Source organism: Bubalus bubalis, chromosome 1 (genome assembly GCF_019923935.1).
Source record: "Bubalus bubalis isolate 160015118507 breed Murrah chromosome 1, NDDB_SH_1, whole genome shotgun sequence".
Lineage (NCBI taxonomy): Eukaryota > Metazoa > Chordata > Mammalia > Artiodactyla > Bovidae > Bubalus > Bubalus bubalis.
In genome coordinates this window covers 104203564-104218676 of record NC_059157.1, presented here as the reverse complement: position 1 = coordinate 104218676, position 15113 = coordinate 104203564, and the positions used below count along the sequence as shown (strand labels likewise).

General features: G+C 44.0%; 1 protein-coding gene across 1 annotated transcript in view; it reads left to right on the top strand.

Annotated features, from left to right (window-relative positions):
* DRD3 (dopamine receptor D3) overlaps positions 1-15113 on the top strand; it is a 57453-nt gene that overhangs the window by 9121 nt on the left and 33219 nt on the right. The window contains exons 2-3 of the mRNA XM_025284342.2: positions 2582-2886; positions 14243-14355. Coding sequence (XP_025140127.1) covers positions 2617-2886; positions 14243-14355 — 383 coding nt within the window. The 5' untranslated portion in view covers positions 2582-2616. The remainder of the gene's footprint in view (positions 1-2581; positions 2887-14242; positions 14356-15113) is intronic.

Sequence of the window (15113 nt, the reverse complement as noted above, 5' to 3'; positions counted from 1 at the left end):
CTAGAAAAAAGCTTGCACAGCAATGAAAACCCAGAATGGCCATAAATTAATAAATTAATTGAATTACATATTACACATACATATATATACACATATACACATAGATAGATAAAGAGTGTAGTCTAGAAAGGGAGTGTGGACTCTGGGTGGTTCTGCTCCTTGGTGCCATGGGAAGGCACAACTTCATCCTCTGGGGAGGTTATGACCAGATGGGGTCCAGAGTGAAGGCCTCAGAAGCACAGAGCCCCCGGGAAGCACTCTGCCCAGGTCTCAGGGTCATGCTATAGGCTACAAGCTTTGTGCTTCCCCAGCATGTGGCATGTGGGATCTTCCCGGACCAAAGGCACTGCTACCCTTGGCACAAAGGCATTTCCCTCTCGTCCCCCATGGACACACACAACTGGCTTTAAGGGCCCAGAGTCCCTTATGGCCCCAACAGGTTGGTGTCATTGGTCAACTGATGGGCTCTGTTGCCTTTCCCACTCTACGTCAAACATCCCCACAGTTGGAAGGTTGACTTTTCCTAGTGGGTAGTAAAATGACAGGTACTATGGCTTTCAGATGCCAAAGAAGAGCACTGGAAGGCCTGCATGCTCGTTCCCTAAGAAGCTGTATGACTTAAGATATGTTACTAATCTGTCTACGTCTCAATTTCCCTGTTTGAAAAGTGAGAGTATTGAACTAGGTCAGAGATCAAAAGCTGGTTCATTGACCCATGGATGTGGGAATTTTGGGGGGAGGGATGGGAGACTTCATAAGGCTTAAATATTTTTTAAATTAGTAATAAGTCTTTAAAAATTAGGAAGTTTCAGGAATTCCCTGGTCATCTAGTGGTTAGGGGGCTTCCCCAGTTGCTCAACGGTAAAGAACCAGCCTGCAATGCTAGAGCTGCAGGAGACCTGGGTTCAATCCCTGGGTTGGGAAGATCCCCTGGAGGAGGGCATGGCAACCCACTTCAGTATTCTTGCCTGGAGAATCCCATGGACAGAGGAGCCTGGTGGGCTGTAGTCCATACGGTCACAATGAGTCTGACAGAAAGCAACTTAGCAGGCACGTACCAGTGGTTAGGACCCGGCATTTTCACTGCCATGGTGTGGGTTCACTTCCTGGTCTGGGAACTAAGATCCCAGAAGCTGCGCAACACAGGCAAAAATATAAAATGAAATCATTAGGAGGTTTCAAATAAAATTCCACACATGGATTTTTCCTAAATATAAAAACCACTATACTGCCTCTAAACCCCATTACTCTTCAGACTTTCTCCCATAATCCAGTCTCCAAAACCACCATGTCCTACTACCTAAGACCCAAGAGAAAGAATGGTAGACTGAAGGAAGTGAAGAGAGACAGGGGGAGGCAGGGGAGCTGGCAAATGCAGGCAATGGGAGGGGGGTGGAGTGGGAGGGGAATAAGGAAAGAGGTGTGGGAAGCTAAGAGAAAAGGACCAATCAGAGAAAAAGAGCTGACACATCACTTTCTAGGTGTTGGGCATGGCTATCAATGTCTTACATATATTATAACTCATTTAATCTTCACAAAATCCCTATTTGGAAAAGTTGCATTATTTCCCCATTTCACAGAGGAGGGAAATGAAGCTCAGCAAGGTGAAGTAACATGCCCAAGTCCCCAGAGTTAGGAAGTAGTAGACTTGGGGTTGTAATCCTGCAGCGGCTACCCAGCTCACTCAGAGCCCAAGTGAGGTTCTTTCAAGGGCCCTGCATGACCTCTCAACCACACCCTTCCACTCTGTCCCTGCCTCACCTGGCTCCAGGCACACTGGTCTCCCTGCAGCCCCTTCCACCCACCAGCCACTGCCTTCTGTACCTGCTGTTCCTCCTGCTTGGCTCTGTGCCGTCGGCTTCCTCGGGTCCTCCAAGTCATGACTCAGTGGTCACCATCTCCCTGAGGGCTTCCTGACCACTCAAGTCAAAAACTGCACTCAGACCGCCTATTGGGTGTCTAGTGTGGGAAAATCACAACGTCCATCTAGATGTTGGTATAGGAGATGGACACTGTGACTTCCCCACACTAGCAGAGAATTGCACACACACACAATCCTCACCCTGTCCTCACCTCCTTCCCTAATTTATTGTTCTTCAAAATACATATCATCATTGAACACATTGTTGTCATTTTTTTTAGTCTCTAAGTTGTGTCTGACTCTTTTGTGACCCCATGAACTGTAGCCTATCAGGCTCCTCTGTCTGTGGAATTCTGCAGGCAAGAATACTGGAGTGGGCTGCCATTTCCTTCTCCAGGGGAAGTCCCCCACTCAGAGACGGAACCTGCATCCCCTGCATTGGCAAGAGCCACCCCTGAGCCACCTGTGAAGACCTTCATCAAACATACCACATGTTTTATTTATCTTACTACTGTCTTCTCCTCTGGAATGGAGGCTTCACAAAGGCAGGAGGTTTTATCCCTTTTCTCGGTGCTGTATATCCAGGGCTTGGAATAGTGTCTGGCATATAGAAAGTGCTCAATAAAATATCTGTTGAAGAAATAAATTGAAAAATGTACCCAAGCAAGTCATACTCCAAAGAGTCTAACTTGACTGACATTGTTTTGTATCTCCTCCCAGGAAACACGTGGGAGTTACCCCATTCCCTCCAGGCGATGGCACCTCTCAACCAGCTGGGGGGCCACATCAACGCGACCTGTGCAGCAGAGAACTCCACAGGCACCGGCCGGGCCCGCCCGCACGCCTACTACGCCCTCTCCTACTGTGCACTCATCCTGGCCATCGTCTTCGGCAATGTTCTGGTGTGTGTGGCTGTGCTGAAGGAACGGGCCCTGCAGACCACCACCAACTATCTGGTGGTGAGCCTGGCCGTGGCGGACCTGCTGGTGGCCACCCTGGTAATGCCCTGGGTGGTGTACCTGGAGGTGAGTAGGTCGCAAGTGCAAGCTGCCCATGTGACCGTGCTTGTCTTTGTCATCCCTGAGCATCTGGCACCTGGTCTCTGAATGCTCCCTGTCGTGATCCAGGGTCTGGGGAAGGAAGGAGAGTTCCTGTTACTCTCCCTTTCATGAGGGAACTGAAGGTCCTGAGAGCAGCATTTATTGCAGCATTACTTGCCCACATCAGAAACAGAGAGCTGGGAATGATTCTTCCCTGGGCCTCCAGCATCCAGGTGACTGGACTTGAGTAACAGGATTCATCCTAAAAACCGCACCAGGTTTGCTCCCGGTGTCAGTCACGCTGCAAAGACGTGGAGGGCTGGGGGAGGCAGTCCAGTGGCCTCCTCATCAGTGTTTCAATATACTAATACATATGGGTGAGGGTGTGCCGCGAGGGCAGAGCAATTCTTTTTTAACGACATCTTTTTTACTGAATGAGAGGAAACAGGAAAGGGGGATGGGAAGGTAAGAGAAACAGAGCAGAGAAAATGAGAAAAAAAGAGAGAAAGAACAGTCTGCGAACGGATCAGACTTCTGATGGCTCAGCTGCCCTTAGACTCAGCCCTTTCCTCCTGGGTACCAGTTCTCCACATTCTGCTTCCACAGGAAAAGACCAAATTTTTATTTTTGATGCCTCCATTAATAGTACAGAGCCCTCACCCATTAGATAATGCAGCAGACCCTGGAGAATTCTTCCAGAGAGAAACATTTCTTAAATTTGAAAGTATTTTCATTGGAAAGTGCAAAACAGAGTCAGGAGGTGATCAAGACAAAACATCCATTTGCTAACAAGGAAATCAGGGTGCCCACACCTGTTCAAGAAACAGACATTCCTACCAGGAAAACATGCAATTACTAAGGAGTTTTTAAAAAATACCTTAATACACTATTAATATTTCTCCTCTGCACTGCGTATCATTCTAAAGAGGTATCCAATGAAGGCTCAAAATGATGCCATGATTAAGAGAAATTAAAATTCATCAAATTAATATCTCAGTTAATATTAATAGTGAAGATGACAGTTAATTAAGTATGACATATCACAGGAGAGCAAAAACCTCGAACACAGACTGCTTGCCCGAGTAACCATATTAAAGAATGACTGGGAACTAAAATTAGACTTATGATCTCAACGGGGAGAGATAAAGGAACAAAATCAAGAAGACAGAAAAGGAAATTCAAGAATAAAAGCAACTAGGCTGACTGGGATAGATTTCAAGGCTAAGGGAATACTCAGAGTAAAAACTATGCATTTATTTTTCCATTAGGATGTTCCTGATGGTAAAGGATCTTGTGATTATCTTGACTTTTCCATCAACTCAATTGCTGTGCTTAGTCACTCAGTCGTGTCCAACTCTTTGTGACCCCATGGTCTGTAAGCCACCAGGCTCCTTTGTCCTTGGGGATTCTCCAGGCAAGAATACTGGAGTGGGTTGCCATGCCCTCCTAACCCAATTAGAAACATTCTTGAAATTAGAAGCCATGTCTTTGTCCTTTTTTCCCCATAGTACAAACATACTACTTGGCACATAATATGTGCTAAATAAATATTTGATGTATGAATGGTTAAATGAATCTGCTCTTCACAATATGCATTAGATAGAACATTTCTGCTTACACCATCTGCAGCTACATCTATTGTTACAATGAACTATTTACTTTTACTTTTTAATAATGATACCGAAAAGGAGTTAGAAGCATATATTTCTATTCAAGAAAGAGGAAGACTTTAGTGGCCATAACCCAGTGTGGATGGATTAGTCAACACTTCAGAACATCCCCACACCCCACTCAAAAGTGTTTCTGTCTATCCCTATACACTATAAGGATTTCTTCAGTCTTTCAGAAGGACGAATGTCAGAAAAAAATGCAGGAAGAGAACCTTCCCTCTGATAAGCATCTTAATTGCATCTGAAATAAAACCAGGCGTTTGGTGTCTGTGCACTTAGGCCCTCTTTAGCTGTCCATCTGTGATTGTTTCCAGGACTCTGGATGGATCATGGTTGGAGAATCTCTGTAGATATTGGTATAGGAGATGGACAGTGTGACTTTCCCACACTAGACACTCACTGTATCCCCTTCTGGCCCCAACTGCCAATATGGATGGTGCCCCCACTCTACTGCTGAGCGTAGAGGAGCACCTGAGTCTGCAGAAAGCCAGCATGAATTCTCTCCAAAGGCCTTAGTGGACTTCCTGCAGGTTATATCTCTGGCTTTCTCCACTGGAGAAGCTCTTGTTTCTCCTCATCAAAACCAATACACCCTCTGTCCAACAGGTTATTTACAACAAGCAGGCATTCAGTGGTCAAGAGGATGGTCACATAAGTCTGAAATCAAACCAAAAAGATTTGGAGGAGCAAAGACATCTCTCCACTGGGAAATAGGCTTTGTGACCTCTTTTTGGTCCTACCCATTGTCTTCAAGGCTCTAGTAAATGCAACTCAATAACTCTGCATCACTTTTTCCAACAGTCAACTAAGGGCCTGCCTCAACAAAAGACAAAATATTGCATTAAGTAACTATCATTAACAGACAACCAATTAAGATAACAGAAGATTCTATTCCAGAGGATCAGGTCTCCCTACCCTACCCCAGTCTGTATATTTTCCTTAGTCTTAAATGCCAGCTTCCTGTGGACTTCAGAAGCAGACTGGGTGGTTAAAGAGAAGTAAGAGCACTTTGAGCTCTTAAAGGAATCATGAATATATAAATCCATGTGTCTCAGGGAAGAACAAACTGTTACTCCCACTAACTTGTCTTAATGACAATACAGTTTGGGTAGCTGGTCTAGTAATTACAAGATCATACCAAAGTGGAAAGAGGAGTAAAGGATGCGCTGTTGACCATAGAGACTACTGTGGGCATGAGGGTCCCCAGGGGGACAGGATGAATATAAGAAGACACCATGAGAGTGCAAAATTAACTGTCAAATTCCCAGATTACTGTACTTTGATTTGAATGCATCCATACTGTTTGAAGGGAATATTGGCTCACATTGGCCAGACCTCCTCCTTCAAAGGAAAATTGGCTCATCATGCCAGATACCAGTTTGTTTGAGTTACGAATGTTTTGGCTGTAAATATTGGAAAATTTGACTCACTGTGGCTTAAACAAATAGGAGTTACTTTTCTTACATAACCAGAATTCTGGAGGAAGGGGTTGTGTGGGTACTGAGTCAGCTGCCTCAGGTGTCATGAAGGACCAGACTCTCCCATTCTTTCTGTTCACCATCCTTGGTAAACTGACTCACTTCCTCATGCTGCTCACAAGAGGGCTACTATTGCCCTCAGCATCATGGCCATATTAAAAAATAGGATGGGTGGGGACAGCAGGGAAAGAAAAAAAAAAAATCCTTACCTGGAGTAGCTTGAAGATCTCTCTAAGGGACTTCATTTCAGTCTAATTGGCCAGAACCAGAACATAAGGCCAATTTTCGTCACAAGGAGGATAGAAAAGAAAAAGTGAAAATGTGGGTTTTATTAAAACAAGATGTGGGGGAGAGATAGGCACTAAAATGTCATATAACTTTGTGCTTCCGCTGGAATTCACTGGGATGAATGTTATTTTGATACAGTCATGCTATGAGAATGACTCAGAATTGGGAGTCAGAAGGCATGGAGATACATGAATAAAATGAAAATGGCAGCTACGCTTTCCCTAACTCAAAGGGTTGATTTAGGCTCAACTGTCACAACTGAAAAAGTGCTCTGATAACTAAAGTGCAATCTATAAGTATCTTAGTTAATACACTTCAATTTGTAAGTAAAAGGAACCTTAACTCCAGTTGACTTAAACAATGAACACTGTTTGTCTTTAAATGCACTGGCTCTCCTCTCCTGTGGTAGGGTGGACTGCAGGCACAGTTTGAACAGGGTGCTAGTTCCATCTCTCTACAATTCTCTCAGCTTTGTCTTCTTCCATATCCTGGCCTTATCCTTTGGCAAAGGGTAAGCTATAGACCTCACATTGCACACCATGCCATTCACAGCAAGAGAGAACATCTATATCCCAGAATTTCTATTAGAAGTATCCAGATGTACTTGGATTGGATTGGTTTATAGCACATGATTTTCTCTGAATTAATCACTGAAGAGAATAACCAGTTTGGCATAGGTTATGTGTACCTTCCATAGAACACATCAACTGCTCAGGAATCACAGGGATTCCCAGTAGACTCCAAGGACAATTGGAAAGAAGAAGGAACACTGTCAGCAAGAATGCACCACAGTGGCTTTCATGGGTACCATTTTCATCGTGAAGGCACACAAGAAGGCTGGGCTTGGACAATATATTAAAAGGGACTAGAGGCAGGAGGAGAAGGTGACGACAGGATGAGACGGCTGGATGGCATCACCAACTCGATGCACGTGAGTTTGAGTGAACTCCAGGAGTTGGTGATGGACAGGGAGGCCTGGCGCGCTGCGGTTCATGGGGTCGCAAAGAGTCGGACACGACTGAGCAACTGAACTGAACTGAACTGAACTGAGAGGGGGCCAGTCATACCCTTCTTCAGATTTCTCTGTCCTCAGGCCTGGCAGAGAAGTTGAGGACAAAAATCACGCAGGTGACCTCAGAGTACATTATATTCCAGAGGGCCCTGGCCATCTCTTTAATTCAGTTTGCAGCATTTTTGTGAAAACTCTTTTCTGGGCTATACCAAATAGTTCTGTCTCAGATTCCCTCTCAGGTTTTTAATTTCCTGCTTTAGAAGCTGCAGTCTGTTTAGAGCTCCTTCTCCAAGCACAAACATCCCATCTTGTTCCACTCGGTTAAGCACCTTTTGTGATGTTTAATGCACTTGTATCAGGGCAGAAAGGCAGCGTAAGCAGCCAGGGGAACATTGAGAATACTAACCGAAGAGTATTTGGGTCCCAGTGTGGACTGAAGGAAAGACTTGAGGATCAGGTAATATAAACAAGCAAAAAAGTGCCAAGTGGGTTCAGGCAGGAGTGCTCATCACAGAGAGCATGGTCCAGGTCAGAAGATGGTGACAGAAAAGAACAGTGCTATTTTGGGGAGAGAGGTGCCTTTGGACCTTGTAATGATCCTGATTATTAAAAATAAAGACTTTTTAAAGGAAAATTTCACCATTGTCTAAAAACCCCAAATGACAGCATTTTAAGCTCTGGAAACAAAAACACCAGGAGTCTCTTCACCAAACTGTGGATTTTGATGGAAGTCATAGACTACAAAGCTGCAGGGGCTTGGAGAGTGTTTCTACTGTCATTTCTTTTTTTCTTTTAATATATATTTATTTATTTGGCTGTGCTAGGTCTTAGCTGTGGCATGTGGGATCTAGTTCCACCACCAGGGATCAAACTCGGGCCCCCTGCATTGGGAATGAGGAGTCTTAGCCACTGGATCACCAGGGAAGTCCCTCTGCTATCATTTCTAAAGTGTCATCCAACCTCAAGAAATCTATGGCAATATCCTAGTGACCAGGATTCTCTGTGGGAATGGGCCTCAGGGTTGAGCTAAACCTTCATGACAGGGAGCTGCTTGTTCAAAATACAGACTGATGGGTCTACTCTAAATGTACCAAACTGGACTGCGGCAAACAAAAATCGAGTGAAGAGGCTAATCAAAGAAGTAATTCCATATCTACCCCTTGGATATCTCCCCAAAACTAAAATTCCACCCCTTAGAGCAGAAATTCTTAATCTGGGGAGTCCATCAACTTGGATATAAACAAAATTACTTCTTTATTTTACTAAACCAAAATTAAGCATTTCCTTCAATTATGAATGTCAGCATCAACCCACAGCAGAAGAAATCCTTTGTGTCACCAGTAGAAGTCACAGATATTTATATTTTCAAATCACATGACAGTTTTTACAGACACCAAAAGAGCATTTACACTCATCAGTACTCTGAAACTATAGGAATTTGAGGCCTGTACCTAGGTCTTGTCATTTAATGCATTATTAAAGAATCACATATATTTTTAAAAAATTTGTAACTACAGTTTGATATAATTGGTATCCTTTGTGATTCATTGTATTTTATTTTATGCATTTAAAACACTCTTCTGAGAAAGAACTATAAGGTCAAAGGCACCCAAGGGATAAAGGATGCTTCAGGAGCCCTAGGACAACCATTTCTTTTTCTTTTAATATTTTCTGTTTTATTAAAATACAGTTGATTTACAATGTTGTGTTAATTTTTGCTGTATAGCAAATTGACTTCATTATACACACAAATATATTCATATATTATACATATATTCTTTAGGAACATATATACACATATATTCTTTAGGGATAACCATTTCAGAAGATAGTCATGCCCCGCCCTCCCACAACATCCTGTGGACCAGTATTTCCCAAACCTTCCAGACAGCATGAATCACTGGAGGTATTTATTATCCTGAATGGGGCCTAAAAATCATTTTAACAAGAGCCTCAGGTGATTTGGAAAATGCTGCCTTATCAGTGCATTTGGGAAATGCTGCCGTAGGCTGTGCCTGTTGAAAATCAATAGCCAACTTCCCTACCTGAAGACACTCTCCCGCTCCCCCCCTCTTCTGTATTGCCAAAGGGAGTCCGTTATATTCATTAGCAAGTGAGAGTAACACCACCTGGCTGCTGTTTAATTCTGAAGTGAGTTATTCATTAAAATTTAGGGGAAAGGTAGAATCACATCTCTTAAAAAGCCTTAAATCAATCAGATTTCTTTTTTCTGCTTTTCTCCTGCTTTAATTTCAAAAATCACTTTACCTTCCATTTTCTCCCAACACTGTACTCATCTCACTGTCAGCACTTATCATAGATATTTTCTTAGTGTGCCTCTCCCGGGCCTTCAGTTCACCCCTTCGCATTCACACATGACTACCCGCTCCCCTGCCACCCCCTGCCAACCCACCCCCTCCACACGCACTATATTCTGGCCTCACAATACAGTTTAATTCATCTCACAAGTTTAATTCATTTCAGTACACCCACCCCAGCAAAGTCAGCCCCATAATGGGCCCTCAAATAAACACCGGACGCGTGGGTGGATGGATGGACCAAGGCCAAGTCTTCCCCCTCCTGTGATATGAGAATGGAGTTAAATTGTACACGTCTCAGAAGCAGCGTGGCAAGGTGCTGACCTCTGAGAGGCAAAACAGAGTCATAGTTAACATTAAGGTTTGAAATTCCAGCTACTTTTACTAGCTATGTGTCCTTAGGCAAATTATTCAACCCCTCTCAGACTCCTATTTCTTTATCTATAAATTGGAAAGAATATTTACCTCATTGGGTTGCTGTGAGAGTTACTTAGCATGTTTTTGGCTGCTACTGATTGTTCACTATTATTTACTTGGTGTGGAGGACTCGTTTTAAGAAAATAAAGGTATTTTCATTATACATACCACCAATTACAGACACATCTTGACGAGCAAGCGCCAGAGAAGGCCAGGTGATGGCACCTTAGCGGGAATTACTTAAATAGCTAATCAGGTTGTTTTCTTCTTGATACTGAGCTGAGATCAAGGGGAGAGTGAGTATTTTGCTGGCAGAGTTGGAGACGGGAGGAGAGGAGAGCCAGAATGGGGTAGCCCCGTGGGGGCCTGGAAGCCAGAGGACAGCTTGAGGGCTTTGGCCCTGAGGAGCTCAAGAAACCAGGGACCTGCCCGGTATATACTTCACTAGCTCCAAAGTCTGCGGGCCCCCACTGTTTTGCACTGTTTTTCTGCAACCCTGGGATGCAAGCAATCAGAAGGTCTCCCATTCCCTGGAAGAGGGGGGTGATGTGGTCTGTCCCACAAAATTCCCTGATGAGCACATGGTTTTCTCTTCCTCCTTGTGTCCACCCACTTCCATCCCTTTCCAACAGCTGCCCCCTCCTCACCCGACACCCCCGTACAGCGATGCATAATGATCTACATTCCGGTGCCCCTTCTGTCTCTAGAGCCATGCCTTCCTGGGCCAAGGTGCTGCGCCTCTTCAAACGTTAGTCTCTTTCTCATCAATGAAGATAACAACAGCCCTCTCTGGCAGGACAATAACCAGCCACAGAGGCCATGTATGTAATTGTTAGTATTAACACAGATTATGTCAGAGACCTTCATCCTGTCAGAGTATATTTGCAGGCTGGGATTCCTTTAGGAGAGGGATGCAGCAGCAAATAAGAAAAACTCCTTGCTCCTATCAGATTAAGTAGCAGTCATTTAATCTCCTATCAAATAAGTGTATAATTTGTCCTCAAAAATCTTTGAGAGCACATACAGTTAAAAAAAAAAAAACCTCAGGGATCAAGTTCCAAAGTTACAGAAATTTCTGCAATGGGTCATGTGGATTGGTGACCCACATAGACTGAGTTCTCAATAAATGTTAGCTGTTATTAATGCTATTAGGATCTCATGATGATCTCTATTTTATTTAGAATGCCTTGCTTCTTCAGTACTCTACAAGGACAGGGCCTGAAGAACTCTTTTTAAAAAACACATAATATACCCTCCTCTAATGAACTAATAGGAGTTTTGCAGTTCATTCATCCATAACACAAGTTATTTAACACATAACTTGTGTTATGGATGAATGAATGAATAAACAAGTGAATAAACAGGACATCCAGCAAGCCTGGGGTTTGCTACTGTTCTAATGATCCTCTCTCACTTACACAGTCCCCCAACACACATAAACAGGCACTCACAATTTCACCCCAAAAAAAAATGGTTTCCCCCAATTTAAGTTACATAAAGAGATTAGCATACAAAGAGATGTTAAAAGAGATTTAGCATACAAATTCCCCTGGTGGCTCAGACAGTAAAGAATCTGCCAGCAATGCAGATTCTGCCTGCAGGTTTGATCCCAGAATTGGTAAGATCCCCTGGAAGAGGGAATGGCAACCCACTCCAGAATTCTTGCCTGGAGAATGCCATGGACAGAGGAGCCTGGCGGGCTACAATCCACAGAGTCACAAAGAGTCAGACACAACCGAGTGACTAACACACTGCCACATACAAATTTCACCTTTTGCAAGAAGCTTTTATAGCATAGAACTGTCCTATGGACTGAGCAAAACCTTCTTCTATTCTCCTGGCTGCCTTAAACGGATGTCCCTTTAAAAAAATGTTTCATTTTCAGAATTCATATATATTCATTATTAGGCTTTTATTTACATAGCACCAAATGACTGGACTAAAAGAGAGAAAGTAAATCCACAACTAAATGAACAGAAATGATGACTTCATCACTAGTTTGAACTTTTCATTGTTGCTCTTAAAATACTTTTGGTCAGAGTTTCTCATACTAGAGCCTGGAGATGACCAAATATAAGGAAAAGATCAAATGCTGAAAAGGAAATAATTCTATGGGGAAAAGTTATTAGTGGAGGGGAAACAGAGAGCCTTTCAGGAACGTGCATTAACGCCATAAAACAAGGATACCCAGTGAAGTGGTCTGGTGATGTAACAAGACTCCTGGATGAGAAAAATTAGAGGAACAACGGCATTTTCGTGCACTATTGTTGGCCGTTTTTTCCTTGAGAAGCTACTTCAGAGGCTACTGAATCTATGTTTCACCCAGCTAAGCCTAGGGGGCCAGCCTCACAGTTTTCCCTTGAGACCCATGGTGCCCAAGAATGGCAGCCCCAGGGGCTGGAAGCTGGCAAGAGCACAAAAGCCTCCGGGCCCCAAGACGCATTTGTGCATGAAAGTGATTGTCTCCCTGACATATCTCTCTGGCTCAATTAGCTTATGTAAAAAAAAATTTTTTTTAATAAAGTAGAAAGGTGCTAGAATATAACTTAAATCATCTAAATTCCTGACTTATTTATATACGTTACTTGGAAGAGTTATGGAGCTCGGAACACATGTGTACATGCGTGAGGTCAGAACCATCTTCTCTGATTCTGTGAGTAGTAAAGAGGATCTGGGCCCCTTTCCAATGCCCTGGACGCACCTTTCCCCCCACGTCTTGGTGAGCTGGACCATGGTGATGAAGGCAGGAGCACTGGCACAGACTGATTTTACATAGTCTCTTACAGATGCTGTTAAATCTTCCAAGCTTTAAAACCAGAAGCCAGATAGACTTTTATTGTGGAGGGAAGGTTTATGAAAAATGTGTTCTCAGTTTATTTCCTGAACAGGGTGAGCTCTCCACTGGGTGGAGGGCTTCGAAGAGGTAGTCTTGGCACAGCGCACACATCTGGCAGTCACCCAAGCTTTTACCATTAGCTGTGCGTCTACGGGCACATCACTTAACCACAATGAGCTCAACCTCAATTGTGTCCGACTCTTTGTGACCCCATGGACTGCAGCACACCAGGCCTCCCTGTCCATCACCAACTCCTGGAGTTTATTCAAACTCATGTGCATCGACTTGGCGATGCCATCCAACCCTTTCAACATCTGTTGTCTCCTTCTCCTCCTGCCTTCAATCTTTCCCAGAATCAGGGTCTTTTCCAATGAATCAGTTCTTCACATCAGGTGGCCAAAGTATTGGAGTTTCAGCTTCAGCCTCAGTCCTTTCATTGTATATTCAGGACTGATTTCCTTTAGGATGGACTGGTTGGATCTCCTTGCAGTTCAAGGGACTCTCAAGAGTCTTCTCCAACACCACAGTTCAAAAGTATCAATTCTTTGGCACTCAGCTTTCTGTATAGTCCAACTCTCACATCCATACATGACCACTGGAAAAACCATAGCCTTGACTAGACGGACCTTTGTTGGCAAAGTAATGTCTCTGCTTTTTAATATGCTGTTCAGATTGGTCATAGCTTTTCTTCCAAGGAGCAAGTGTCTTTTGATTTCATGGCTGCAGTCACCATCTGCAGTGATTTTGGAGCCCCAAAAAATAAAGTCTGACACTGTTTCCACTGTTTCCCCATCTATTTCCCATGAAGTAATGGGACCAGTTGCCATGATCTTCATTTTTTGAATGTTGAGTTTTAAGCCAACTTTTTCACTCTCCTCTTTCACTTTCATCAAGAGACTCTAGTTGAAACAGATCAGTGATTCACAAACCTTGGTGTGATGGGTGGGGAGTGTTCATGTTAAAAAGATGATTCATGGGCCCCAGATCCAGACACTGTGACTCAGTTGGTCCAGGAAAGGGTTCAGAAATCTACGTCTTTAATGAGCACCCCACTGAGGACTGCACTTTGAGAAATGCTGGAATATTTGATTCAGAAGATCCATTTCAGTACTGACATTCCGCCAATTTGACCTTTCTCAGGCAAGCAATCTTAGGCACCCTGACATTCGCTCAAGGTCTGCCTACCCTTGGTGATGAGGTTGTACCCACAGAGATGGCATGTCTACGTCTGTGCAGGACAGCCCAGGGAAGGCAGTAGAGTCGATTGGGTTGCTGTCCCCTTGTTGGGAGGAAACACTAACATCCTTGTCTCTGATGCCCAGGTGACAGGTGGGGTCTGGAATTTCAGCCGAGTTTGCTGCGATGTTTTCGTCACCCTGGATGTCATGATGTGCACAGCCAGCATCCTGAACCTCTGTGCCATCAGCATCGACAGGTAAGGCTGGGCTTTCCTTCCAGGCTTAGGAGAGAGGTGACTAGGTCAGGTGGTAAGGGACCCCACCTAGGGAAGCTGCCCTTGCTGTGTTGAAGGCACAGGCTTGGCATCTAGGGCACGGGGGTTATTGTGAGTGCAGCTTAACACTGGGACATTTTCTTTTCTCTCTTTTTCTTTTAAACGATGGTTTGTAGGTGAGATGAAACTCCTGTGATAGGAGAGAAATAACTATTCTGGAAGTTTTCCTTTCCTGCAGATCCCCAAGGAGGATTCTGGTTTTACTTTTCCACCATCCTTGAGGCTTTCATGAATCTTAACTTTGTAGGGAGAAAGCAGAGAGATAGGGAGGTGAGATTAGGAGAAAATGTTCCTGCTGCTATTTTGTTTGTTTTTGGTAAAGGGAGGGAGACAACAGGGCCAGGGACAAAAGACAGAGAGGAGAGAGAAAAGTTTGGGAGTATCTGTGAGGACGGAGAGAGGAGTGGATGAGGGAGAAAGGTAACTGCAGAAACTGTGGCCATGACCTGTTTGTTAAATATTTATTTCCCTCATAGAGTTTAAGAAAAACAAGGATGAGGTGTTTTAGAATTGTCTTTTGGTCGCTGGAGTGGACTTCTGTGATTTTGACTCGAGCCTGTGTGTATTCCATCAGAATGGCATCACTTTCTAGCCCTAAGCGTGTCCTGCCCCAGCTCTGGGGTGCTCTGCGCCTCTCTTCCCTTCTTTTCATGTTTCCTCTCCTCTGTCCCTTCCTCCAT